This window comes from Vulpes lagopus, chromosome 5 (genome assembly GCF_018345385.1).
Source record: "Vulpes lagopus strain Blue_001 chromosome 5, ASM1834538v1, whole genome shotgun sequence".
Taxonomy (NCBI): domain Eukaryota; kingdom Metazoa; phylum Chordata; class Mammalia; order Carnivora; family Canidae; genus Vulpes; species Vulpes lagopus.
The window spans coordinates 63,692,103-63,719,723 of NC_054828.1; the positions used below are offsets into that span (position 1 = coordinate 63,692,103).

At 46.6% G+C, this 27,621-nt stretch overlaps 1 protein-coding gene across 3 annotated transcripts in view; it reads left to right on the forward strand.

Annotated features, from left to right (window-relative positions):
• PPM1H (protein phosphatase, Mg2+/Mn2+ dependent 1H) overlaps window positions 1–27,621 on the forward strand; it is a 253,998-nt gene that overhangs the window by 168,178 nt on the left and 58,199 nt on the right. For all 3 annotated transcript variants that reach the window (XM_041754313.1, XM_041754314.1, XM_041754316.1), the window contains 2 exons: window positions 3,367–3,451; window positions 20,249–20,367. In XM_041754313.1, the coding sequence (XP_041610247.1) occupies window positions 3,367–3,451; window positions 20,249–20,367 (204 nt within the window). The remainder of the gene's footprint in view (window positions 1–3,366; window positions 3,452–20,248; window positions 20,368–27,621) is intronic.

Here is a 27,621-nt window from a genome sequence, read left to right on the forward strand (position 1 = left end):
TTATGGGTCACACAGGCCTCATTCTTGGAAGGGCCCCACATTGAGTCTAAAGCTTTGTTGTCACCATCTTAAAATTCTCATTAATTTCTAAACAAGAGGCCTTGCATTTTTATTTGGCACTGGGCCCTGGAAATTGGTACCCAGTCCTGCTTATCATACCTTGGCCCTGTGTACAGTAGCTACAGGGCTACAATGTTGACTAAGGCAGCCATGGTTCTCGCCTTAAGAACTCACAGGCAAGGATGTTAAGCCATCAATAGCAAAATGGGATGTGTTCTATATTAGGAATGCCAGGCTAAAGGAGCATGTGGGGGAGGCTGCTAAAGCTAATCTTGGAGCTTAAGGAGTTAGGACATGAGACTCCCCAGGAAGAAGAGTAGAGAGACAAAATGGCAGCCCATAACACCAAAGGAAGCATAGAGAGGGGAGCCTCCAGGACATAGGGAATCTAGGAGGAGGAGTGTCCCAGAAGCCAGGATCAGTAGAGACTGTTAAATGATGCCAAGCAGACTAGGAATGAGGTCATATCCAGTGGATATAGTAACAAAGAGGCCATTGGGTGATTCTTGACACAGTTGGATAGAGAGGGGGGCAAGAATGAATTTACTTTAAGGGATCAGTGGGAGGTGGGAAAGTACAGCCCCTAACTGTAGATTATTATCTTAATAGGAAAGAAAACAGGCCCTGAAAGGTGGGTTTTGGATTAGGAGAGTATCCTTTTTGTTTGTTTGGTTGGTTTGGTTTGGTTTTAAACAAAGTGTTTTGAGCATAGGTGGGAACTATGGGCAGAGAGCCATAGGAAGGAGAAGTTGAGGATACAGAGGGGGAATAACTGACAGAGGGAAGCCCTGAAGTGGGGAGTGATGGATGGACTTACCCTGGTCAGGAAGAGAAGAGAACAAGGTAGCAGAGGGAGCGGTGAATTTCTAGGTGAGGACCCCTCTTGGCTCTCCGAAGTCAACGTCACTTCACTTACCCACGTGAGCATCCGCTGCCTCTCGCTTCCTGCCTCAATTTCAAGGGGAAAGCATCTCCTGAGTTACCTCTTCTCATATTCAACAAATATTTATGGAGCTCCTGCTGTGTGGCAGGCTAAGCATTTGGAATAGAAGAGCAAACTAATAGGACAAGGCCCTGATCTCACACGTAGGTCCCACAAGTGGATCTTCCACGGCCTGATGGTGCAGTGTTGACTCCTCCCCGCACATCCTCCTCCTCTGTGGTCTCCAACACTGTCTTCTGTCCTCCCTACCTTCTTCCTTGGACTCATTTTCTTCCGCTTCCCTCAGAGATAGCCAGCGTTCCTAGTTGGAGCCTAGAAGCTGGAATTCAGGGACCATGTAGAAAAGGGGAAGGAGTTAAAACTAGCTTTAAGCAAAATTTTGAAATAGAAGGTTGCCTTTGGAATTTATTGCCTAATGGCTTTTGATCTTATTCCCCTGGTTCTCAGAGCCCTTCTTGCTACTTTGAGATTAAGCTCTAACCTAAACCTTCCTCTGAAGCTCTCTCTCTCTCCATCCTCCATCAAAACCCTACTCCCTTATTCTGGAGTTAGTTGTACCTGATAAGTTAGGACAAAGACCATTTGAATGAACACACTGATCTTTGAAAGGTGGACATCACCTTTCTTGGGAGGGGGGATTGCATTTTACAAGTGACAGTGGATTTTTAAGAAGGAGCTTTTAATCTGTCCTATTTTGGGCATCGTAATAAAAGAAACAATGTGAATATTACATCTTCTTCCCAGTCAGCTTCCCTCAAGTTTCCCATTTTCTCATAGCTTCCACTGGTTTCTTTTAGACCCATTAATTATCTAAAGCCCCTGTGACTTTTTGTTGCCATCCCCTCCCTTACCTGCCCTCCCACCAGTTTCTATGAAAGCAGCAACTGAGCACAGGGTTAGGGCTTGGGGGAGAGGTTGGGACAACTGCAGCTACTTATAGGGACTGCTTCTGAGTTGGAGATCACCTCTGTGGTGGGGAGGGGTGCCTGCGGCCTCCTGGCACAAAGAATGCAGCTGACCCTGGAGTCAGTGAGGCATCCACCCAGAGCTGAGCTCATCGAGTATAGGCGTTTCCTATCCTCCTGGCTCTTCACAGAGAAGTGTGTTGGGTTCCAGGCCTCTGGCTCTCTGGTACCTGAGAGCTCTTGGGTTCCTATAGAATGCGTTTTGCAAGCCACTTCACCAGTTGATAGCTAGAAAGTGGTTGTCACGAACCACTTCAGAACAAGAAGATCTAGGAATAGGAGGCTCCGTCTGGCATAGGCTTAGAGAAAGGTCGCTCCATGGTTATCAATGCTGTGGTGTCTCCCTTAGGTATCTCCCTTAGGGAACTCTGTTCTCCCAAGTCCTGGAGTCAGTAGTAGCTCTTGGGCACATTTTTTGGAAGTGTGTGAATTTCCTAACCTTCAGGATGAGATGAGAGACTTTTTTTTTTTCCTGGACCCAGGATACTACCCTAGAAACTCAGGAGTCTAAGTCAGGTGTTCACAGATGGTAACATGCCTATGAATCACCTGGGGATCTTATTACAATGAAGATTCTGATACAGTAAGTCTGAGATGGAACCCGAGAGTCTGCATTTCTAGTAAGATCCCAGGTGAGGCCAGTACCACTGGCCCACAGACACTAAGAGTAACAAGGATCTGGAACTCTCTGTCTATTACGTTAAACACTAGCCACTTGTGACTTCTTAAAGATAAATTAATTAAACGAAACTAAAAATTCAGTTTCTCAGCTGCACTAAGCATAATTTAGAGGTTTGTTACCCACACGTGGCTAGTGGCTGCCGTATTAGATTACACAGATTAAAGTATTTTAAGTAAGTATTAAGTAAGCCTTAATTTGCATCATTCACTTATTCATCCATTTATTCACTGAGCACCTGTTATGTGCCAAGTAGGATGGTTGGTGCTGGGCATTAACAGATGGTTCCGGTAAGCCAACTGGAATGTAATATTCTAAAAGTAAAGATACCTGTAATATGGTGAGGGAGCTACAGTTGGTAACAGTGAATGTTATCATGCAGCTTAGAGGAAAAGGTACCCCTTGGGCATTTCATGTGTGGGTTGTTTTTTTTGTTTTTTTTCTTTTTATTAAGATTTTATTGAGAGGGAAAGAGTGTGCACGCGCAACTGTGTGCGAGTCAGAGGAGAGGGAGAATCATACACAGACCCTGTGCTGAGTGCAGAGCCTGATGCAAGGCTCGATCCCATGACCCTGAGATCACAACCTGAGCCAAAATCAGGAGTCTGAACCGATTGAGCCCCCCAGGCTCGGTGTGTTCTGAACCAGGCTACGGAGTGATCATAGAATTGAGGTACTTACAAGACTGGCTACTGACAATACCCTTTTTACCATTTCAGGGCCATAATCATCAGAAATGGAGAAATCATCCCCATGTCTTCAGAATTTACCCCCGAGACTGAGCGCCAGCGACTTCAGTACCTGGTAAGAGTCCTGTCGGTTTGGCGGAGCGCCGTGGCGTCGGGGATGGTGTCAGAGCTGTTCTGGAGGAACGTGTAGCTATTGACATGGGAGCAGGCTCACGGCAGTCAAACGACATATGGTATTAACTCCCCCACACACACCTTCTGGATCACACATCCTGGCTCCATGTGTGACGACACACTCCACCTCCGTGAATTTATTATTATTGCGGCTGTTTCTCTCCCATCTGTAACCAATCGGAGACACGATGTGCTCTGTTTCTTTTAATGGGTTGGTATGTACAATATGAAGTGGGGTGTTGAGTAACACAGATAGATACCTTTCTTCCTTGGCCTGCTACTCACTCTAACTGAAAATGGGGGCTCAGGCCTGAGGAGCATGGCAGCCCGCGATCGTGCCGGCAGCCCCCCCAACTTCACACACAGATATGAAGTCTCAAGGGCCCTTTGGGAAAGATGCAGGTGTCAGAAAATCTGTTTCTATCCTGAAAATAAGTTCTCCGTGTAGATCACCCTCTTTGGAGTGAAATTTTGAGTGGGCTAGAGGAGGGCTGTTTGGTTTTTCAGATCTTGAGCATTTTTGCTTCGCCTAGAGATTTGAGTTTTCTGGAAAAGAGAATACACTTCCCTGCCCTCAAATTCTGGAGCTAGGGCATTTGGCTTAGAATCTCAATTCAGTGATGGTGGCAATCATGCCAGGTTACTTTGGACATCTTTGGGGACTGACAGCTTGGATCGTAGTTCTATGGATGAAATATTTTCATGCCAACTGACTTTCTTTTAAGACAAGGTAGCTAGACTAGCGATCCTCTGCTCTTAGGGAAAAATTGATCCGACTGACTCCAAAAGGACTTTGCTCCTGTCTTTGAATTTTGGTGTGTGTGAACAGCCAAGGTTTGATTATTTTGGCCGATTTAGAAAGTGGCTGTGCACTTCCCCCTCAATTCCCGTGTCTGTTTAGTTTGTTTTACTCAATATCCAAGCTGTGTTGCTCTGGTACATAATGACAGCAGGAATCCAAACCCGGTGTAAAAACGTCTCTCCACTATTCTGCGAACTGTTGTTCGCTACCCTTTCTGCTGTTTCTTTTTCAAGTGAGTAACCTTGCAGCCACTCCTGGGAAGTCCAGGCTTCAGAGCTCTCACTCCTTTTGGCAGAGGCAGGGGGAGTGGTCCTGCGGCAGCCACAAAAGATCTTCATTCCAGTCTCAGCTCTGTAACTTGCTGGCTGGGTAATTTTGTGCGAGTCTCTTAACCTTTCCAGGCCTCGGTGTGTCAGTCACGCAGTGGGAAGCTAGACTGGGGGGTCACCACCAAGGACCTTCCAAATAGAGTTCATGACGACTGCCTTCCTTGTCACCTGTCTGGCTTGTTCTAACCCATCTTCCACAAAGCCACCCAAGTGATCTGATCATGGACTGTCACCCCCCTACCTAAAATCGTTTGGCTCCTCACAGTGTACAGAATGCAGGCCCCACCACTCAGCAGACCCAGACTCAGGGTCCCCATCCCCTGCATCGTTTGTCTGTTGCCCCTACCAATGCCACCACGCCTCTCAGCTGCAAGCAGAGAACCACCTTCCATTTCAGGGGCAACCTTGATCTCCCTGACTTCCATGCCTTTGGACATATGCTCACCTGGATGGCCCTTCCCTGTCCTCTGCCATCCTTTGAGACCCCAGCATAAATGTCTCTTCCTCTAGGAAGCATAGGGCTTCCACCAGGGCTGGGTGTCTGTCCCCCGTGCTCCCATGGAGGAAATGCCCTGTAGAAGCCTGAGGCATGGCTCTGAGCCCGTACTGTTGCTCTGCTGGTTGCTGTCTCTCTCTCCCCTTCCAGACTGAGTCCTGGAGGCAGGCTCCGTGCCGTAGTCCCTTCCCGTTGCCAGTACCCAGCACAGAGGAGATACTGAATCGGGATTTGTTGACTAACTGAAAGAAAGAACCAATATTTGTATTGACATCTGGATCATTCCCACATAGCACTCTCCCCTCCGCCGTCCCCTGAACCCTGTCACAGCCTTTCTGTGCCTCAGCCACACCCTGTCTTCATCACCTCCTGGCCCTTTGGTGAAAACTATGCCCTATTTTCCTGCTCAAGGCAATGGCAAACAGCAGGCTGACTTTTTTTTTTTTTTTTGAAATAGTTTCACATCTTCATGTTACAAGAATGGTACAGAGAGCTCAAAACACTAACTTTAAAGGAGGGATGGCGATGCTGACGTTTTATCAGTCTCCTAAATATTTCAATGGTTGGAGTGAGATGCATGTTGCATCTGATCTCAGCTTCGTCATGTAGGTGTCTGTGATTTCTACAAGGCTCCTCACAAGCATCCCAGCTTCGTCACCAGTAATGGGCATAGAAAGCCTTAGAAGACAGGGGTAAGGATTAAGTAGAAATTCTACACAGACTCCTTTTGTGCACAGAGCAGTCATTTGATTATTGTTTGATGAATCAGCCTTGCCGCTTCAAATCCCCCTGGTCTGCTGCAAACCGCAGTGATTCTTCTTCCTTATTTTTAATTTGAGACTCCCTCCTTCTGCTTCTAAGACTGATGTGTATTTCCGTGTCACTCTGGAACAATCAGGGTGTACCCCCTTAGCCCACAGAACTGAGCCTAACAGCTGAATTTCTGAAAGGTAAGAAAGCCGTCCCCATTCTTCTTAATCCTTACTCCTAAATCACATGGTTTTCTCCAGTGTATAACTACTCTCCCCAGACCGCAGGAGAGGAAACGATCAGAACGTAAAATATCCTGGTTGTCCAGCTTCCTCTTCTGTCAGGAGTCTAGAAATGTAGGCTCTGAAGTGAACAAATCCGGTAATAATAATAATGGTCATATGACCTACGATGCAAATCCTTGTGGGGAAGTTTTTGAGAGAATTAGGGGACTCAGAGCATAAAATAACCTTGTGGTGAAGCCTTTTTGGTAAAGTATTTGAGAGAGTTAGGCTTATAGCATAGAGTATTAAAAATCGTATCAATTGTGAGAGGAAGACAGTAGTGTGATGACTTGTCGCAGCACAGCCCAGCACAGCCCAGACGGGAGCTGTGTGGCTCCAAGCCCCGCACACCATGTCTCCGAAGCTCTCCTAAGTGAAATGTGTAGGATCCCTCCCGAGGGAGATCCACTGTAGATTCTGAGATCAAAATGAAAAGCAACCCCATGGTAGTATAAAACACAGTATATATCTCAAAATTTTAAATGCATCTAATCCTATCAGCTCTTTTTTTTTTCTGGAAGATCAGTTCCCTTGAACTAATAATGAAGCACTTCGGTGCCCTGGGGATTGTCGTCCGTTTTGTGTGATCTCAATGAGTCTGTACACCACCGGACAGTTGACAGTGTAGTCCTTATTCTTAGGTCAAATTAAACTTTCTCTTTATGATGTGTGAAGAAACACTTATGATAGACTCACTATAAAACTTCCAGGTCCTGGGATCCCTGGGTGGCTCAGCAGTTTGGCGCCTGCCTTTGGCCCAGGGCACGATCCTGGAGTCCCGGGATCAAGTCCCACGTCGGGCTCCTGGCATGGAGCCTACTTCTCCCTCCTCCTGTGTCTCTGCCTCCCTCTCTCCCTTTATCTCTGTCTCTCTCTCTCTCTCATAAATAAATAAATAAATAAATAAATAAATAAATAAATAAATAAATCTTAAAAAAAAAAAAACCTTCCAGGTCCTTAGAGACTTGAATTGAGCTTGTGTCTGCAGTCCGACTCATAGAAATGGTTAACGGTTTTCCTGGCAGTGGGGAAGATTGAGAGCCCATTGTACGTGAGCAGTCTCGATCCGCACGGACAGGGAATGTTCTTGGTATGCACGCCCTGGACGTTTGGGGATTACAGACCTGGAAGCGGATTACGAGATGATGGATGTGGCAGGCATGTTAATTTTGTTTGGTCTTGCAGCCTGCCCTGCGAGGGCCCTTCCTGCAGCTCTCTGGTAATGTGAACTTTGTTCCATAGATTCTTGGGCAGGGTGATTAATCAAGCAGGCTTGAGGGTTTGACGTGTTCACACGGAACGCGACAGGTGTGTGATGAAGGGGTCAGGGGCTGCAGACCCCAGCCCCAGCAGCAGGGGAGAGCTGCTGCCCTACAGCCATGAATAAGCCTTGCCCTTCTGTCACTGTGCCTTTTAAAGCATTTTTTTTTAATGTTTCCGGGATGATTGAAATAAAATATTTAAGGAGGTCCAGCAAGCTAAACAGAATGTTCGGATGGAGTCAGGGTGCAGAGAGGAGGGAAAGCAGTCCGGGCATGGACGTGTCTCAGCGGGATTTACTGCTTTGCTGCTGTGGCCTCCAGAAAGCCACCCCCACCTTTGCTTCAGGTGACAGCCAGAAATGGATCTCCCTCAGGGGGACCTCTGTAGCCCCCGAAGTGGGAGAGTGACGGCTCCCCCTCCCTTCTGCCTAGACATATTTATAAACTCTGATTTGATTACATTAAGATGTGCTGGTATCATCAAACCTTCAAGTAATGCACTTCTGTCCTTGTAGATAATCCAAGTCTGCAGCTGTTTTTCATCAAGGACAATGTACAGAAGAGATGAAAGTGGGTTTCAGATACACATTTGATAACATACAAGTGCAACACCAGCTGAGGTGACTTCTTGTGGTGTCCTTGGAACTACCCCCAGCCTTCTACACCGAGTGTGATTCTGTTTGCGTGCTATTTCCCTGGTGCTGGGTTTGGAAAGGTTTCAAGGTGGACAGTGTTGCACCTCTTGGCTTTTCGGATTTGTCATGCTCAAAAGTTAGCTCCCAAGAAGTATATTCCTTAACTTTGAACCTGCTTTTAAAACAGGATGCCAGGGGATCCCTGGGTGGCTCAGCGGTTTAGCGCCTGCCTTTGGCCCAGGGCGCGATCCTGAAGTCCCGGGATCGAGTCCCACGTCAGGCTCCCTGCATGGAGCCTGCTTCTCCCTCTGCCTGTGTTTCTGCCTCTCTCTCTCTCTCTCTCTCTATCATAAATAAATAAATAAAATCTTTAAAATATGTATAAAGAAATAAATAATAAAATAGGATGCTGTAGGGCTCCTGAGTGGCCCAACCCGTTAAGCATCTGCCTTCAGCTCAGGTCGTGATCTCCTATTAAGCATCTTCTTTAACTCAGGGTCCTGGCATTGAGCCCTGGGTCGGGCCCCCTGCTCAGCGAGGAAGGAGCCTGCTTCTCCCTCTCTCTCTGCCTGCTGCTCCCTCTGCTTGCTTGCCCTCTCTCTCCCTGTTTCAAATAAATAAATAGAGTCTTTAAAAATAAAAAAAAAATTAAATGGATGTTTTGTTTATTCCAGTTTGGGAGGACTCAGAGGCTTGGTGTTGAGGTATTATTCCAAACCCGCTGTGCGGACCTAAGAAAATGAATTCCGCACAGCTAAACAAAACCATGAGAATGTATCCCTAACTCCTTTAATTCTTAAAAAAGCTCAGTCTTTCTGCACAGTTGCTACACACATACAGTCTTTAGGCTCTCTAAAACCCCTATCTCTTGCAACATTCTGAATAAAAAGTTAGACACATAAAGCCAGAGCCATCTGTCCATAGGGTCCCTTAAAAATTGATCTTAGTGTAAAGAAGCAAGACAGTGTCATGCATCCTTTAAAAATGTTACAGTTCAATATGCTCTGAAAGAGGTGTGTAGGGACCCCTGGGTGGCTCAGCAGTTGAGCGTCTGCCTTTGGCTTAGAACATGATCCTGGAGACCCAGGATCAAGTCCCACATCGGGCTCCCCGCAGGGAGCCTACTTCTCCCTCTGCCTGTGTCTCTGCCTCTGTGTGTGTGTGTGTGTGTGTGTGACGAATAAGTAAAAAAAATCTTAAAAAAAAAAAAAGAGGTACGTAGCAGTCACTGAAGTTTACGAGGGCAAAAGTTAGCTGTGCATAAAAAGCTTTCTCTGTTCCAGTTGCTTCATTGGTGAAATCAGATAATTACAGGAGCTCCCGTGATTGGTATGAGGACTAATGAGTTAATATTTATAATGTGCTTACAGTAGTGCCTAGATCAGAGGCAAAAATAAAATCTCTTAGTTTCAAATCTAACTGTACATGAAGAACTTTTGTATGGCCGTCCTGCCATTGGGACTACTTCTGTGGCCTTTTATAAAATTTATAAATTCCATTTGCATATGCAAAGGGATTGAAGATATGCAGGCACATTCTTTTTGCTGACATGAGTTGTTCTCTCTTCAAATGAATTCCTTTCCCAGATTTTTACTTGGGAGGAAAAAGCATTAAGCATATGAATATGGAAACTTTATATGTTTTATGTAAATGAATACTTTTTACCCCTTATTCTATACATTAAACTGTTGTAGAGTTGACAAATCTAGGCAATTTTGTTTAATATATCCATTTGCATACCAGTTTCCATGTGGCTCCTTTATCGTAAGCTATAAATCTTACAATTTTAGAGTTATTTTAGGGGCATGCTTTTCTCTGGTTGATCAGTACAGTCCCATGTAGAAATTTAAATGTGAATCTTTCTTGACATCCATGTAAGCCAGACAGAATTTTATCAATATTCAATTTTATAATGGCATATATACATAAGCTTGGTTCCTGTTACTTTGGGATTTTAAAGGATAAATTAAGACAGAGAATTCTTTATGAAAGACTCCAACACATACATATTTAGATCTCAGCCATTTAACATTTTTCCCTTCACTTTTGTTTAACCCGAACCAAAATACTCTATTTCTGCACTGTAAGTCAGGCAGCCAGCCTTGGCTCTGGAGGAGCCATCTCGTTTGACCCACAGTGTGACTATCAGTGACTTGGCTGATGTTAGTTTTTTGTTTGTTTGTTTGTTTATTTGTTTGTTTGTTTTTAAGGATTTTATTTATTGATTCATGAGAGATGCAGAGAGAGAGAGACAGAGACACAGGCAGAAGGAGAAGCAGGCTCCCCACAAGGAGCGTGATGAGGGACTCAATCCCAGGACCCCGGGGTCACACCCTGAGCCAAAGGCAGATGCTCACCCACTGAGCCACCCAGGTGCCCCTTGGCTGATGTTATTATTAATTTCATTTCATTCATGACTTTCTACCATGGAAAATCATCTTGAAATGTAAAGCTTCCAATCCTCCCTTCATATAATCTGACAAGCTTTTCCCCTCCTAAGGGCAAGAGAGAGGAGATTACTCAGGGTTTGTTGTTTTCCTTGTTTTAGGATTTGTGTTAAACACTGAAAATCATTTTGATAACGTCCTTTCAAATACTGAGAGGTCTGAACATTTAAAAAATTAGCTCATATCAAAGTTTTCTAGGGGCACCTGGGTGGCTCAGTCAGTGGGGTGTCTGCTTTACTGTGTGTATATTATACTCCGTCAAAAAGTTTTTTACCAGAAATACTTGCACTTTATTGAACTGGCTGTTCCCTTTTCAGAAGGAGCCTTTTCTGGGGCTCTGCAGGAGCCCACACTGAGCGGGCTGGACAGGCCCCCAGGAAGACACCCTGTTGCCACCCGTCGGTTCTCTCTCTAGGGCAGCTGCAAAGCCCCTCTACTCCCATACTGCCTCACACTTCCTCGCCTCTGCTCTTGCTGCTCTGGCCCCGGATGCCTTCCATGCCCAGCTTTTCAGATTCTCTCTGACCCACCCAGTGAGCACCCCACTCTATCCCATAGCCCCTGGGGATAGCTCCATTTCTGCCCATAAGCCTTCCTCAGTGTCCCCCACTAGTATATGAGCTTTGAACGTAGGAACCTCGTTTTTTGTTCTTTGAATCTCCCACCCCCAATACCTGGCACACACAAGAGCTCATGTGTTCATGGCGTGCATTCCTTTGGCTGGATACCCCCAAACCTGGGATAATCCTCTCCTTGGCTGGCGCTACTCACTGGCAAGGTAACCACAAGACAGCAGAAGGAAATTTTATTAAAAGAAGTAAGCAAGGTGTGTTTCCCAGCAGGCGATTTTGAGTGACCTCAGGGCCCACTCCCTGAGTGTCCGCAGGCGTGGTGCTCCGTCTTCTCTCGTTAACCCTTCATACATACCACTCTCTGGTCCTGGGTTCTGGCTTCCACTCGCTGGTCTCGCCCTGCCCTGCCAAGGCATCAGAGCTCTCATGCAGCCCTGGAGGGTGGAGCTCAGACCCGTGTGCTCCCAAGTGAGGCAGACCTGGGTTCAGGTTACCCACCCTCTCTGCTCTAATGGGAGGCTTCCTAGAAGGTTCTACAAGACGTCTCTCCTTCAGACTTGTCCCCTCCTATTATGGCTGTATCCCTCTGTGACCCTGATTCCCACTGGGATGCTGTGGCTGTGTTTCTTCACAGTAAGTGCTTACTTCTGTCCCCTTGCAGCTGGTTTCTGCCCAAGACTAGAGGGGAAAGCATCCAGAAGACCCCTGATCCTCCTTCCCCATCTCTGGTGCTGCTGCCGCTTGGCACAGCAGGTTACTCCAGCATCATTCCCTAGATGAGCTGTCCTTGGCTCTGGCCAAGCATAACCAGGCCTAGAAGTTTATTCTCCTTAGCTGTCCAGACACTAAGTGGCCAGGATATGTCCTACCCTATTTCTAGCAAACCTGTGTTCTCCAGAGTCCTAAAGGACTTTGGTTTTGTCGCGGCGGTGGTTACCAAGCTTTCCTTCCAGGGGTCATTTGTAGCAACGCATGAACTCCACTGTACCCCCATCCCCTCCCCTCCCCTCCCCTAGGAGCATTCTGTTACGCTGCCTTGTGGGAGAGCCTCAAATTGTAGGATAAAAATGGAGGTATAAAAAGTGGTCCTTTTTTTTTTTTTACATGGAGCAGGCCAGCACACTTTAAATTGGATTTTAGTATAAAATACATTTCTAGGTTTCCGGTCAGCATGCTTATGAAGTAGAAAAGAAACATGACATTATTTAAATGTTCTTAGGAATGTGAAATATCATGAGGTTTTAAATGGTATAACTGCACCCACACACATGTGGTTTTATAAGAAGGTATCTATCGAATTATAAAAAGTTTAACCAAATCCGAAATACGGTAATATGTGTCCAAGATTGTTTTTATGTGCCATAGACCGGAGTTTCAATTTATTCAAAAAATGGAAAGCTATGTTGTATTGTTTTATAAAGTTTAATTACCAAACGTAATTGTGTAAAGCAGGTCAGAATGTTTTGTTGTCATTCTTACAGCAAATACTTACTTGGAGTCTTTACTGTGTTAGGTGCTTATGCTGGGGTCTGGTGTATAGCTAAGGTTTAAAAATAATGAATGTATTTAAGTGTGGCTGGTACTACTTGCATCGCCATGCAGATGTTTTAACATACATATGTCCAAATACCATCATCATAGAGAAAAAACTAAAATATATCCAGCATGTCAGAAAAACAAAGAATTAAGGAGAGTGTCCAGAATTTTTATTTTGTAGGGATCTTAATGTATTCTTGTTCTCTTGTCCTGGATTTTTATCCCATTAGGGCCCACATTTTTAATAAGCCAACATCCCTATGAAATGTCCCTTAGGAAAGGACAGTAGTCCTCTATACCTATTTATGAGCTGGCCAGGTATGAGCAGTAGAGTAAAACATGCCAGAATTATCTGAGAACCTTGTAAGTTTGGAGTCAAGAAATCATTGGACTTTGTTGCTGAGAGGAACCTAACAAGTTCTTAAACCTACATTTTACAGTCTTTACACTTTGGGTATTTTGCTTCCATTGAATTCAAAGTAAAATCACTTTCAAGGCTCAAGATCCAGAATGCTGATGTGAGTGATGCCTCTGGTGGGACAGGCCAGCTCTAACGAAGTAACACTAACCAGTTGTGTTACTTGAATGCTGCACAACCTCTGAGAAGTTTTTCTGAGTTGCCTAGTTGTGGCCCACTGTGTTTCTGAGAATAAAATGTCTCTGCTGAGGAAAGCAGTGGGCTTCAGCGTCTCCTGCATTGGACCTTGGTTGGCCCTTCCCAGTGATGTTAGCTCTCCCTCAAATTATTGGAATAACGAGGGACAGTGAAGCTCCTCTCAACAATTTTCTGAATAGGTTTTAGAACTTTAAAAACTAGGTTCTGTTATTGGGACTACATCAAAATAAAAAGCTGCACAGGGAAGGAAACAGCAAAACAAAAAGGCAACCTACAGAATAGGAGAAGATGTTTGCAAGTGATGTATCCAGTAAAGGGTTAATATCCAAAATATATAAAGAACTTCTACAAGTCAACACCCAAAAAAACCCCCAAATAATCCAATTAAAAAATGGGCAGAAGACACAAACAGACATTTTCTCCAAAGAAGACATACAGATCACCAACAGACAAATGAAAAGATGCTCAACATCAGTCATCATCAGGGAAATGCAAATCAACACTACAATGAGATACCACCTCACGCTGTCAGAATGACTAAAATCAACAACACAAAGAAGAGCAAGTATTGGTGAGGATATAGAGAACCCTTTTCCACTGTTGGTGGGAATGCTGACTGGTGCAGCCACTCTGGAAAACAGTATGAAGTTTCTTCAAAATTAAAAATAGAGCTACCCCATGACCCAGTAATCACACTACTGGGTATTTACCCAAGGAATACAAGAACACTAAGTCAGAGGAATAGATGCACCTCTATGGAGAAGCATTTCTTACAGTAGCCAAATTATGGAAGCAGCCCAAGTGTCCAGTGATAGATGATGAATGGATAAAGGTGTGATACACACACATACACACGAATATTATGCAGCCATAAAAAGGAATGAAATCTTGCCATTTGCAATGACATGGATGAAGCTAGAAAGTATTATGCTAAGAATTTAAGAAACAAATGAGCAAAGGAAAAAAAGAGAAAAACCAAGAAACTAACTATAGAGAACAAGCTGATGGTTACCATAGGGGAGGTGGATAGGGGGATTGTCACGCGCGCTGGGGGTGACAACTGTCCAGGGATGAGGGTAAGGGAATGAGGAAAAGAAAAGAGACATAAACAGAGTGGGGGCAGGAGGGACATATGGCCGGATTCAGCCACAATGCCAACTTTATTTGTATTATTCACTCTTTTATAAAGCAGGGTTGTTTAACAAGCAGGATATTTTAAGCTTAGTTCTCCAGACATGTCCTTTCACAGTAGACAGCAACAGTATGCGCCCTTGAATAGATAGCAATAGTATGCGTCCTTGAGCCACAAGCCTTCAACTACAAGGGTGAGACAGGTGGGCCGCGGTTGGAAGAGTCAACAGAGAGCCATTGCTCGATCCATTAGCCCCTTCCTGGCACACGGCTCCCAACAGGGGATTGAGGAGGGCACCTGTGATGAGCACTGAGTACTATATAGAATTGTTGAATCACTATATTGTGCACCTGAAACTAATGTAACACTATATATTATACTAGAATTAAGATAGAAACTTAATTAAACTAAGCAAAAATAAAAAATAATGATTTTTAGGTTTTTTCAAATAGTAATCCATGTCAAACAGTAGAGTCATAAATACAGATACGTTAAAAAGAAACCCGTCAAGGGATCCCTGGGTGGCGCAGTGGTTTGGCACCTGCCTTTGGCCCAGGGCGCGATCCTGGAGAACCAGGATCGAATCCCGCATCGGGCTCCCGGTGCATGAAGCCTGCTTCTCCCTCTGCCTGTGTCTCTGCCTCTCTCTCTCTGTGTGTGTGTGTGTGGCTATCATAAATAAATAAAAATTAAAAAAAAAAAAGAAACCCGTCATAATATTTTATGACATTTAGATGACTGAGCATATGTACTTACACAAACACATACGTAGAAGATCACGTTATGGACTGAGTGTGCCGCTACCCAACCCCCCACCCCAATAAAAAAAAAACTATGTTGAAGCCGTACCACCCAGAGTGCTAAATTTGGAAACAGGACCTTTACAGAAGGAATTAAGGTTAAATGAGATCACAAGAGTAGGGTCTTCATCAGATAAGATTACTGTCCTGAGAAGAAGAGACCCCAGAGAGCTTGATTATTGTCCCAAGAGAGACAGAGGAAAGCCCGTGTGAGATGCAGGAAGAAGCTGGAGTCTGCAAGCCAGGTTGCGAATCTGCTGGCCCCCTGATCTTGGACTTCCTAGCCTCCAGATAGTGTTCAAACCCCCAGGCTGTGGTACTTCAGTAGACCAGCCCACCTAATAACTAAGACGAAATACGTAAACTTTCATGAGTATTACAGGAAAAGATACGCAAATGAGCACAAGTATATTTTCCTCTGAAAAACCAACAGGTATGTGTCCCATAGTTATTGCAGCATCTCATTTTTTATCAATCAACAACCTCTTTGCTCTACTTGTTGTACTTAGTTCTTGAGGTTTTTCTTGAGCACCAGTAACTCCATCCGGTCTGACAGATACAATAATAGCACGTATTGAAATCGCTGGTAAGAAGGGAACCTAAAATTAGGATACGGATGGTGATTTTTTAAAAATCTAAATAACAGGTGATAGGTACACATGGAATACAGGTAAATTCTATAGTGGGCATAATTGTGGCAGAAAATATGTCCTGTGTCATGTGCAATGTGCTGGGACAATTAGAGAAGGAAAAAAAATAACTACGTAGAGGTAGAGAAACCTAAGGTTTTAAGATCAGTATCAGTGGAGGATGAATATTACAGTATTGCTTCAGAGCTGAAAGGCACTTTCTTTTTCACCTTTTGACATATCTGAAGTTGGGATATTTTACAACTGATTGGTGCTGTCAGCCAAGTGGCAGGCATGACATGGATGTCCTCTCCTGGGCGTGTGCAGACATCAAAAGAGCAGCACCAGACTTGCAGAGTGGGCGTCCAGCAGCTTAGAAGAAAACCCTGCAGACAAAAAGGAAGCACTCTTAAGCCTCTTTGGATTCTCGTGGTTGTGCAGAGGGGCTTGGAGGTGTGAATCTGACTTGTTGAGGCGCATTCCTGAAGTGAGAGTTAGAAATAAGCAAGCTCTAGATAATTGCGGAGCTGACTTAAGAACTTTGCACCCCTGGTTCTGAGGCTTGTAGTTCTTCGGTGGATTAAGGAAGGTTGCATCACCAGTGCTCCAATGAAACACGGGCTACTGCTGTGTGGAAAAATCACGAACATTAGGGACTCGGAGTTGAAAACGGATGAGCAGTTGGATTCTAAAGGTAAAAAATGTTTTGGAAAACCTTAGCCAATATACTTCTTCACCTGTATATTCTTCTTAAATATCCCTCAGACTAATATATTTTTTAAAAATTCATCTAAGTCTGAAGGAGCTCATTCAAAAAGAACAAAATAAAAATTTGAAGTAGCAAGAAAGTACTAGACATAGTTTAATTGGCACCTTTTCCCCCTTTCTTAAGGGTAATAAAATAATGGCCCCTCTAATAAAGGGTGTCTTAGAATTGTTAAAACACATTAGCCTGTTGTCAGAATGGGGGGAAAGCAAGTGGTTTGAAACCCTGAAGGCCTCTGCACATGAAGCGGCTGCAGATGTCACCGAACCGTTGGACTTAAGGCCGCTCTGTGCTGCTCATCCTCGCAGGGAGAGGGCAGGTGGCCCCTGCAGAGAGCCAGCCGCTCAGGAGTCCCCAGCTGCTTTGCAGACGTCTGCCTCAGCAGGTCGTCCAGCAATGCATACCACCCAGTGTGGACCCCCAAGAAGGGTAAGGCGGTACTCAGTAACAGCACCGTCCAAGGGCCGCTCATCCTCTTGGCAAGGGGACAGAGTCCCTGGAAGGCTGCACATTTACCCCTCTTGGTCACTTGCGTCTGTCAAGAAACATACTTAGAAATGGCCTTTGTTTTTTGTTTTTTTAAAGATTTTTATTTATTCATGAGAGACAGAGAGAGAGGCAGAGACACAAGCAGAGGGAGAAGCAGGCCCCATGCAGGGAGCCCGATGTGGGACTCGACCCTGGGACCCCAGGATCACGCCCTGGGCTGAAGGCAGACACTCAACCGCTGAGCCACCCGGGCTGCCCTAGAAATGGCCTTTGGATCCTAACCTGTTCGTTAATATATATGTGTGCGTTCACCTGTATCTGTATACACACGTTCCCTTGTATGTATGTATGTGTCTCCTGTGTGGATCCGTGTACATGTGACACAACTTATGTGAGCCCATACCCATGTACACACACATGCTCACTGACATATATTGTTCGATGACCTGCTTTTTACAAATATATCCACTCTTTCCATGTCATTACGTCTTTTCTGTAGTGTCAGTATAAATGATACTTAGGATTCCTTCGCCTGGATTTTCACTCATTTATTTAATCTCTTCTACTATTAAAGGATTTCTTCTAGCTACTTCAGGAACATCCTTATGACCAAGCTGTGTGCAGATCTGTAATTTTTGGTCACTGGGTCCTCATAGGTACCTATTGGCAATCCATACTTACCATGGTCCAGGAGCAACAGTTTCATAGGCCTTTTGCCCATTTCTTGTTTTTTGTAAATGTATGAGCAGGTTAAAGGGTTGGAATGGGTATTATGGACATGATATTAAGCTCAGGTTCTGAATCCACCCAGGCCTGGCTGATAACCTTGGTGTTTTAAGTTCTCTGGATCTGGGACACGTGGGTTGCTCAGCGGTTGGGCATCTACCTTCGGCTCAGGGCATGATCCCATGGTCCTGGGATCGAGTCCTGCATCAGGCTCCTTGCAGGAAGCCTGCTTCTCCCTCTGCCCATGTCTCTTCCTCTCTCTCTCTTTCTTTCTCTCTCATGAATAAATAAGTAAAAATCTTAAAAAAAAAAAAAATAGAAACTTTAAGTTCTCTGGATCTTCATTTCCTCATATGTAAATTGAGTCTATGACATGTGCTTTGTAGGATTGTTGAGGTCATAACAAGTATATCAAGTGCCTGGTATATGGTAACCCCTAAGTCAGTGTTTGACCAGCTTGGGGAGTTAGGTGTAGACATAAATGTCATGCTGATGGAGTCCCACGGTCCTAAGGGATGATAAAGGGTACATTGTAGATGCTGCTGCTCATTGACTATTTATGCCTCTGCTTCTTTGATCAGTACAGCTGGTGTCCTGGGTGTGTGACTCCTGTAGTCACACGGGGCCCTACACATGGTTCAGTGCTCTGCTGTTGCTGTCTAGAAAGTCTTAATTTTGAACAGTCTCCATATTTTCATTTTGCCCTGGGCCCCACAGATTTTGTAGCCGGTTCCACGTTGTAAGGTTGTCAGGAGTGTGAAATGAGAGCTCACAAAGGACATATCATACTTAGGAGGTAATAGGGTTCAGTGATCATTAGATAGGTATAATAATTTTTTACGAGCATGGACAACTATGATAAGTGTGTTCATTTAATTATTGAAAGTGTGAGATAAATAGACAATTAATCTCAGATAGATTAAGAAACTGAGGCTCCAGAAGCTTCATCACCAACTAAAATCATACAGCTTATCAATGCAGAACATGGATTCAAACCCAAGTCCACATCACCAAAGCCCATACCACTGACCTGCCCTAGTATTAGTTTCCTTCCTTCCTTCCCTCCCTCCCTCCTTCCCTCCTTCCCCCCTTCCCTCCTCCTTCCTTCCTTCCTTCCTTCCTTCCTTCCTTCCTTCCTTCTCCGTAAAACTCAGTGTTTAAGTGTTCTTGATATTCATCAGCATCCCAACCCTCAACCCTCAGAGAGGTTTCAGAGCCCCTCAAAGGTGTTCTAGAATTCCTGCCAGACCTGGAAACTTTGGGGGCTACAGCAGACAGTAAAGACGCTTCCTCTTCTCAGTATTGACCTGCTCAGAATTCCATTATCTGGCCCAGTCTAGCCACCCTGGTGACAATTCATCTTGCTTCCTTTGATTCCTAACACACTTACTTGGGATGACCAGTGTCCAACTAAGCCTCCAAACCACCATGAGAATCGCAGATCTGCCAGGGTCAGGTCCGGGAAAGAGGCTGGGGGAGATGCCTATTTCCAGTAGATGGAGGACATGGCCATCTGTCCTGTGGCAGGGATCCCTTGCTTTCCTACGGGGCCGGGTCATGATTGCTCTGCTCTGACCACTCTTCCTTTCCAAAAAAAAAAAAAAAAAAAGAGGAGAGAGGGAGGGCGGAAGAGAAAGGATCCATTCCACCACGCTGCTAATAAGCAGGCGCACAGCTTGGTGGGGAAGCTTCAATGCAAGTTTGCTTATGGTGTGTGGCCCTGGAGCAGGGAAGTTCAGGCTTGAGCATTTCATCTCTTGGATAGCTGGATTCGAATTTCGAACGTGACAATGAGACTGTTTGTTGTTTCAAAGCAATTCCCTAAGTGGCTGTTTGCTCAAGACTTTTGTAGTGTGAACAGAGATTTGGGGGAGGGAAGAAGCCATCTGCTCTGGAATCGTCTTCCAATTACATGATCAAATTACTGCAGAGCAAAATGGAGGGAGTCCAACAGAAAATTCCCGTCTGGTGTATCAGCCCCAACCTGCTCTCCTGGGCCATTGTGTCCATGTAGAGATTCCTAGGCGGGTTCCAAAGGCGAGGCCGTGGTCGCCGAGAGTGGGAGTGGGAGGACAGCAGACAGAGCCACGGAGGAGAGTCAGGGTGAGCTTTCTTGCTGCAACAACGTGCCATTCAGGAAAATGAAATGATTTTGGGTTTGAATTAAAAAGTAAATTTTTGGAGAAACTCAGTTTCTTGTCCTTTTGGTGTCAGTGATCCCTATCTCTGATTACAATTAATTTATCCTATGAAAATGAAATTGGTACATCCCTTTATAAGTGCAGTTGGTGATTATTCGCTAATACTCCACTTGTAGACCAGCCCATCTATTTATTTCCCTTTAAGTAGAACAGTTTTCTTGTTTTTGAAATATGGACTCTCTTGATTTGCAAAACATTATTCGAGTCTTATTTTTCCTTCTAAAGATGTGTGTGTGGTTTTTTCCCCCCCTTTCTTTTGCTATTAGGCATTCATGCAGCCTCACTTGCTGGGAAATGAGTTCACACATTTGGAGTTTCCAAGGAGAGTACAGAGAAAGGAACTTGGAAAGAAGATGCTCTACAGGGACTTTAATATGACAGGCTGGTAAGAACGTGCCTCCCTCTGCCTCGGCACTGCCACAGCGTGTCTGAGGGGAGCGTCACCACCCCCAAAAAGCCATTTACGCAGTTTGGATCGAATAGTGCAGCCGGAGACCTTGGGTTGGTGGTGTAAGAACAGGGGCTCTGGCCATTTCTGCTGTGTTTGCCGGGGCGCCAATTCTCAAATCACGGTGTGGGTTTGCTTCTGTGCTTCTCTGAGGTCCTCTCTGGGGACACTGGACCCCGCGAAGTTGACATAATTCCTCACTTCATATAAGCAAGCATTTCTGAGGCTTTTAAAACACATTTTAGTTTTTAGGTCAGGGACTCGAAGGAATGGACTAACAGTTTATTGAGCCAGACTGGAATGGATTTGAATCCTAATTCCAGTCTTTCTAAATAGGCAGAGTTGGGTAAACTACATAACCCCTAGGAGCTGAATTTTCCATGAATAAAGTGGAAAAAAAAATATCCTCCTTGAGGGGTCATTGTAAGGGCTAGAGGTAATGAACCATCTTCAGTATTTTTCCACGTTCACATGGAGCTAAGCATCTTGGCCGGGGGTGGTCTTACTCCCGCAACACACCTATGTAAGCACCAAGATCGTTTCTGTAGTGCATCAGTGGCTGACATTGACTAAGACCTCATCTGTTTCTCCTATATGAAAAGTAGGTATGATATAAAGTACATATCCGTCATAGGATTGACGTAAGGACAAGATGGGAAATGTCTGGTGCGGAGAAGTGTCAGTAAAGATTTGCTGTTAGCCCGGAGGTACTGACCATTGAGCCTCCTGCCAGCCTGGAGGAAAGAAGGACGAGCCAGTAGACTCTTTCCTTGACATACATATCTCCAGCATGGGCAAAGGAGGAGTGGATTCCAGTATCTCTTCTTCATTGATCAAAATAGCTGTAACAGATGGTCTCAGCCCAAATTCTCATGGTAGTGACTTCTAGGCTGGGAATCTACTCCTAAATTCTTAAGGGAGCTTAAGGGAACAGTTGAGCTACCCAGGGAAGATGAGGGGCTGGTCTAGGGCACTTCCAGTTGTCCTTTACTATCTGAAAGAGAAGATTTTCCCCACTCTCCACGCTTCTTCTAGTGCAGGGTCAGCAAACCATAGCCCCAAAGCCAAATTCCACCCACAGCCCCTTTCTGTAAGTAATTTTTTTGGTACAGCTGCATTCATTTATATACGTTTGATCTTGGCTACCGTCACTGTACACCAAGGTGGTTGGGTTAGTTGGAACTGAGACTGTATGACCCACAAAGCCTTTAAAATATTCACCGCCGTTTTAAAACAGGACTGGATTTGGCAGGAGGGGTTCACCCCCTTTGCAGCTCTGAGGTTCTGGAGTTTTGGTGCCCTAGAATCATTACCCTTACCCAACTGGGTTTTCTTTGTAAGTTCATTTTTATTGAATCGGCAGTATCATCACTCTTTAAGGAGAAGGTTAAGGTGAGGGCTACTAGGGTTTGGAAAAGCGTGGTGGGGTTTAGTCTAGGTTTTGCAGAGTTTAGGATGTTGGAAGGAAAGGCGTCCCATGTCAGGAATCCCAGGGCTTGCAAACACATAAACAAAAAGAGTGGACTTGAGAGACAATGAGGAATGGGGCCAAAAAGAAAGAGAGCGTCTATGGGAAATCAGACTGAGTTGGTATCAAGGGAACGTAATTGAGGATAAGGGAAGCCAGGCAGAGAAGTACATTTACTGTGGGAGGCTCTGGGTTGTGCTGGAGTGTTTCTGAGGAGAATGAATGATGAAAGCAATTCTGGGGAGGCAGTCCTAAGGAGTTTGAAGGAGAACGAAGAGAGAAAGCAGATTCAGGTACCCAGGAGAAAACTAGCAGAGAAATACGTACGTGAAGGGCCCGGGGTGGCTCAGTCGGTTAAGTGTCCGACTCTTGATCTCGGCTCAGGTCATGATCTCAGGGTCCTGGAATCCAGCTCCCCGCTCAGCCGGGAGTCTGCTTCTCTCCCTCCGCCCCTCCCCATTCTCTCTCGCTCTCATGGGATCATGACCTGAAGGCGTGATGAAGGCAGACGCTTAACTGTCTGAGCAACCCAGGTGCCCCTAAATAAATCAATATCGAAAAGAAAAGAAAGAAAAGAAAAGAAAAGAAAAGAAAAGAGAAAAGAAAAGAAAAGAAAAGAAAAGAAAAGAAAAGAAAAGAAAAGAAAAAAGAAAAGTATGTGATGTCTCAGGGGCCAGATAGAGGGATGGAAGCAGAAAACAGAGGAGGGAAATGAACAAGAAACTAGATGATTTAGCCCAGGACTGAATGTGAGCGGGGTTAAGTCCTTAATTAATCCAGTTACCTGTTCAAATAGGTCCCTTCAGCTGGTCTGTAATCCCCGGGGAGGCGGGGGACAGTGCCTGGGCCAGTATTACTCCCTGGCAGAAAGGAGGGAAAAGGTGGAAGTGACTGCAGGTGGCGGGGGTGGGGGGTGGGGGGGTGGGAAGGGTGGGAAAAAGTAGCTTGCTGGCCTCTGAGACGGGTAAGCCTGAGGCACGGCTGTTGTGTGTTCTTTCTGTGCTAGAAGGCAAATTACATCTATGCAGTCAGAACACACTGGGTAAACAAATGGCTAAAGATTACCCCCATTTTATGATTTTTTAAAATGTAGATAAGTTCGAGGACTAGATTACATCCAACTCTGTGCGTACACAGTCTCTTGCTCGCTCTTACACACACACACACACACACACACACACACACACACAGTGTTAGCATGATCCTAAGAAAATAAGCCTTTCCATAAATAAGCTGTGTGTAATGCATGGAACTCCACAGAAGGCCCCAAATAATTTAGGAGCCAGGACTGAGAACGGCTTCAGTCAGACGCAGTTTGCTGATTTGTCTCCACACAGTTCCCTGCGTGGCTGTTGGCTCCAGCTGCGACGCGGCGCAGACGTCTCTGTGTCTCTCCGTGTATTTTCTATCTGTTCTTTTGTCTTGAAATTGACACTTAGGGAAAAGGAGGGATCTCCAGATCTTCCTGGAATACATGGGGACGTGTAGAACCAAGCTAGACCTCTGCTTATGGAAACTCCCTTCCTCAACTCTAATGGATTCCTTTTTTTTAACCTCTCATGAGGAACCTCAGATCTAGCAGTTATCTTTGAGGACTTCAGACAAACACACCATGCGATCACGCTTTGCTGCCTTTCCGAATTGTCTCTAGAAAGAGAAGAGCTGGCAAATCAATTCTGTAGAAAGGGAGATGAATGAAGGTCTCATGAAGGCAGAGAAGGTGGCTCGTCTCCCACAAATGCCTTACATGACCACCAGGTTGTTGGGATTGGTTGAAGGTGGTCTGGTGAGTATTTGGGATGTGGCACGCTTGAGGACATGGGTCCTTGCCGTGTCCCTTTATGTCTCTGGGCTTCAGCGTGAGCCTTGGCCCGCGTCCTTGTTTTTTGGAAGCCCTCCTACAAATCAAGGGTTTGCCTAATTCGAAGCCCTATAATCCGTGTAGTAAATACCTAGTTGTGATGGAAAGGCTCTTCTCCCCCACGCAGCCCCAGCTCCTCAGGATAGCAGTGGGCCCACCTGACACAGGCTGATGAGAGCCATCGGGGATTCCTCAGAGTGACCGGTCCTGGGAGCCAGGTGTGTGTCACAGATGAGAAGACCAGGGCAGCGAGGCCCCGTTTCAGGGCCCCGTAAGGTGGGAGAAGCTGGGATGTGAACCCACTGTTGGCCGGTGACTGTGCCGGGCCGCCCGATGCCGGAGGGCTCCTCTTCTCTGCGCCCGTTTTGCAGCAGAGCACGCCGAGCTCCAGGGAGTTGGCTCAGCTCTGCGGGCAGGGGGGCCAGCCCGAGGCCTAGGTCCCAGGGCTCCGAGCCCCGAGAGCTCTTCCTGCACATACGGCAGCCCTGTCTCCTTCCAGGGTAAGGCGAGACGGAATCACCCAGCTTTGAGCTGGGACATAAAGCGAAGCAGCCCCCACCCCCACCCCCGGGTCCGTGTCTGCTGACAGTCCTTTAAGCGAGGAGGGGGATGAGCGAAGCCTCAGGAGCTGCTGAGGCCCTGACCTCTGGTTCCTGCCGGAGGCTCCAGCTGCCCCTACGAGCCTGCATGGCCTTCAGGGTGCCCAGGTGGCTGGGAGCCCCGGGAGCCAGGGCCGCCTGCTGTCGCCGGAGGAGCGTCTGCAGCGGGGGCAGCGCCAGCCGGGGCCCGGTATCCTCACCAGCCAGGAGCCCGCCGCCTCCTGATGGGCCTGAGGTGCCCAGGGTTGTGGCCGCCAGGCCCCTCATGAGGCCACCGGCGTCTCCCCTTCACCTCCTCGTGGCCTTGTCAGGGCCCAGCGCCAGGGGGGGCCCCTGAGCTGCTGTCGCTGTCACTGGAGTCCCTGCCCCGGTGCCAGCCCTGTGTCGGCTGCCGGAGCGCCAGGCCCGCATCCCGACCTGCGGCCCCCGAGCCACCTCGGGCCTCAGTTGGCCGCGAGCACCTCTGTCACCGAGTGGAAACCAGAGCCCCTCACAGCTGCCTTGGTGGCACCAGGTCCTGCTGCCGGGCCTGCTGGCGACTTCGCCTTGTCACGTGGGATCAGCGTTGGTCGTGCGCTAGGTCCAGGCGCGTGGGGGGGGGAAGCAGGAGAACATTTGTGGGGGGGGGGCGCTGCAGCCACAGCCCTGGCAGCCGGCCACGTCCTCCAGCAGCTGTTCCTGGCCTGATGGGATTTGTACAGAGAGCCGGGGCCAGAGAGGAAGAGAAGTCCATCGTGTGAATGCGAGATTGCTTCCAGATGGTTCTGGTTATGAGTAAAGTACACCAGAATTCTTTCCTTAAGCAAAGCCTCTCTAACGTTTATGATGGTCTCATTTCAGAGAACAGCCTGGACCTGTAACCCGAGACGGCCTGGCTTAGTTAGTACAGAGTTTACAGCTTTGAGAGCTCGGCTCCCCGGGTGCTGGCCCTTGCTCTGCCAAGACCCTGGAGCCTTGGGCAAACCCTGGGCGCCTCGTTCTCTCATTTGCAAAATGCTTCCTTTGCCCCTCGCCGCGCCAGCCTCTGTGTCTGGTGGCAGTTGGGTTTTGCTCTGCTCTTCAGAGCTTCTGGAAGAGACCAATTCCATTAGAAAGCTTCCAGTGATGGTAACCTTTCATTTTGATCTTTCGCAGCCCTTAACTCTTTAGGACTCTAACTTGATGACACATCAGGGCAGTTTTCCCCTCCTGTATTTCCTTTAAAACTATGAGCAAATCAGAGATTTTTCCACTGGGAGCAGAGCGAGGTCAGCCACCATTTTCTCCTTTTCAGTACTCGCTATTTTTTGCTAAGGCCAAGGAAATACCGTTTCTGGTCTGAGTGCTCTCCAGCCCAGTAGCCACCAGCCACATGTGGCCATTTAAATTTATATTACTGGAAACTAAATAAAATTTTTAAAAAAATTCTTTCCCCAGGTCGCACTTGCTGCATCCCAATTGCTCGGTAGCTGACCGGGGCTCGCGACCGCTGACCTGGACAGTGCAGACAGCACGGCGGGCATCACAGTTCCACAGATGGCCCTGCTCTCCAGGCGGTGGGAGGGGACGGATCGAGTTGAGGGCAGGGGAGGACATGCAGGAAGCTGTCTGTAACTGAGCATCCCAATGGCAAGGGCTTCAAAAATACAAAAAGGCCACCGAGCACAGACAGGGAGAGTAAGTGGAATGGCACGGTCACATCTGGTGGCCTCTGGCCCCACTCCTAGCCTCGGAGTTGGCTTCACCCTTCAGAGGCATCAGTCACCGTATTCAGGGACAGCTCATGGCCAGTGGTCGCTCCCTGGCAAGCCTGCTGGCGAGCCTGAAGGAAGACCCGCTTCCTTTGCCCCCTGCTCAGTGGCCTGCCTCCCTCACCCCGGGCCTGCCATTGGCACTTCTGTTCCTCTTGCTTTTCCTTCTACGTCTTGCGGGGAGCATTTCAGACCCTGAGGATCCGATTTAAAAAGCAGCTTCACTTTCAGCCCTTTCTTTCCTTGCTGTTTGGGGGTGAACCTTATTCTCCATCTGCATCCTGGAACCCGACGTAGGGATGAGAGCCACAGCCCCACAGCACTGGGCTTCTTACCAGTAATCCAAACATTTCCTGGAATGAAACTCACTGGAGGCAGCCCCAAGCATGGTCTGGAGCTCCTGGGTCGAGCTTTACAAATATTGTAGATGGGGCTTCTATCTTATTCTTTGCTGTTCTTTTCAGGGCCCTCCGACAGCACATTCAGGCAAGCTGACAGGGAAGTGGAGAAGCAGATTGAGAAATGCCACAGAATGCTTTATGAAGCCAACTGCAGAGCCGCGCCCGCATATGATATAAATTGATTTATTGAATCAAGCACAGAAGCCCTGTTAGAGAAACCCCAGGCTCCATCCTCCGAGGACCACCTATTAAAGCAGCCCCGACTGACGCTCCTCATTAGCTTTCCACTGATCCCCAGGCAGTTTTTAAAGGGACACTGTCCCTCTTTTGGGCCTGAATTTATACGTTGGCATTGCCTGTGGGTCTAATTAGCTCAGCATTATTAATCCTACTCAGAGAGCCTGCGTTTTCTACAACAGCCCGGCTCTTGAGTTTTAAAGAGTAATTGGAGATTTCAAACCCTGTCCTTTTCCCTCTTTTTGTTTTTAATTACTTTTAACCCAGTCTTTGGAAACCTACCTGCAGGTGTCTCTTGACTAGCAAGCATTGTTGGAGCACCAAAGGATTTCTCAGTCCCATCTTGGTGCAGATCCGGGCATGACTGTTGGGCCACAGACCTCACGGGGAGGCTTTTTAAACCCACCCAAGAAATAGCACGTTTTAATTTTATAATTACTTCACAAGAAAGCAGGCCTTTCCCTAGTTAAACCTGGTATTAATTTCCTCCCAGCAACTTGTGTTTTCGTAACTTAATGATCATGGGCCACCTTGGCAGCAGCCTGATTGCTGAAAGCAATCTGGAGATCTGACTTTGCAGAGAAAGGAGGGGCTTAGATGTCATTTTAGAGAGTTTTAACCCTACCAGTTGTCCAGGATGGGCATCAGCCGGGGCAGGGAACTGGCACCCGAAAAAGTCCTCATGTTCTAAGCTCCAGCAGAACCTGGAGCTGGAGTCGGAGCAGGTCACCCTCACACGGGGAAAGGCCATTTCGGGGGCTCCCAGAGCCAAGATGATGAGTGGTTATTTGCGATGTGCATGTTCTGCATCTTTTCAGGATTTGCAGCTCTAGCTGCAGGAGCAGCAGGGAAGAAAGCCTGCCCTGCTGTGTGCAGCACATCTCCTGACAGTGAT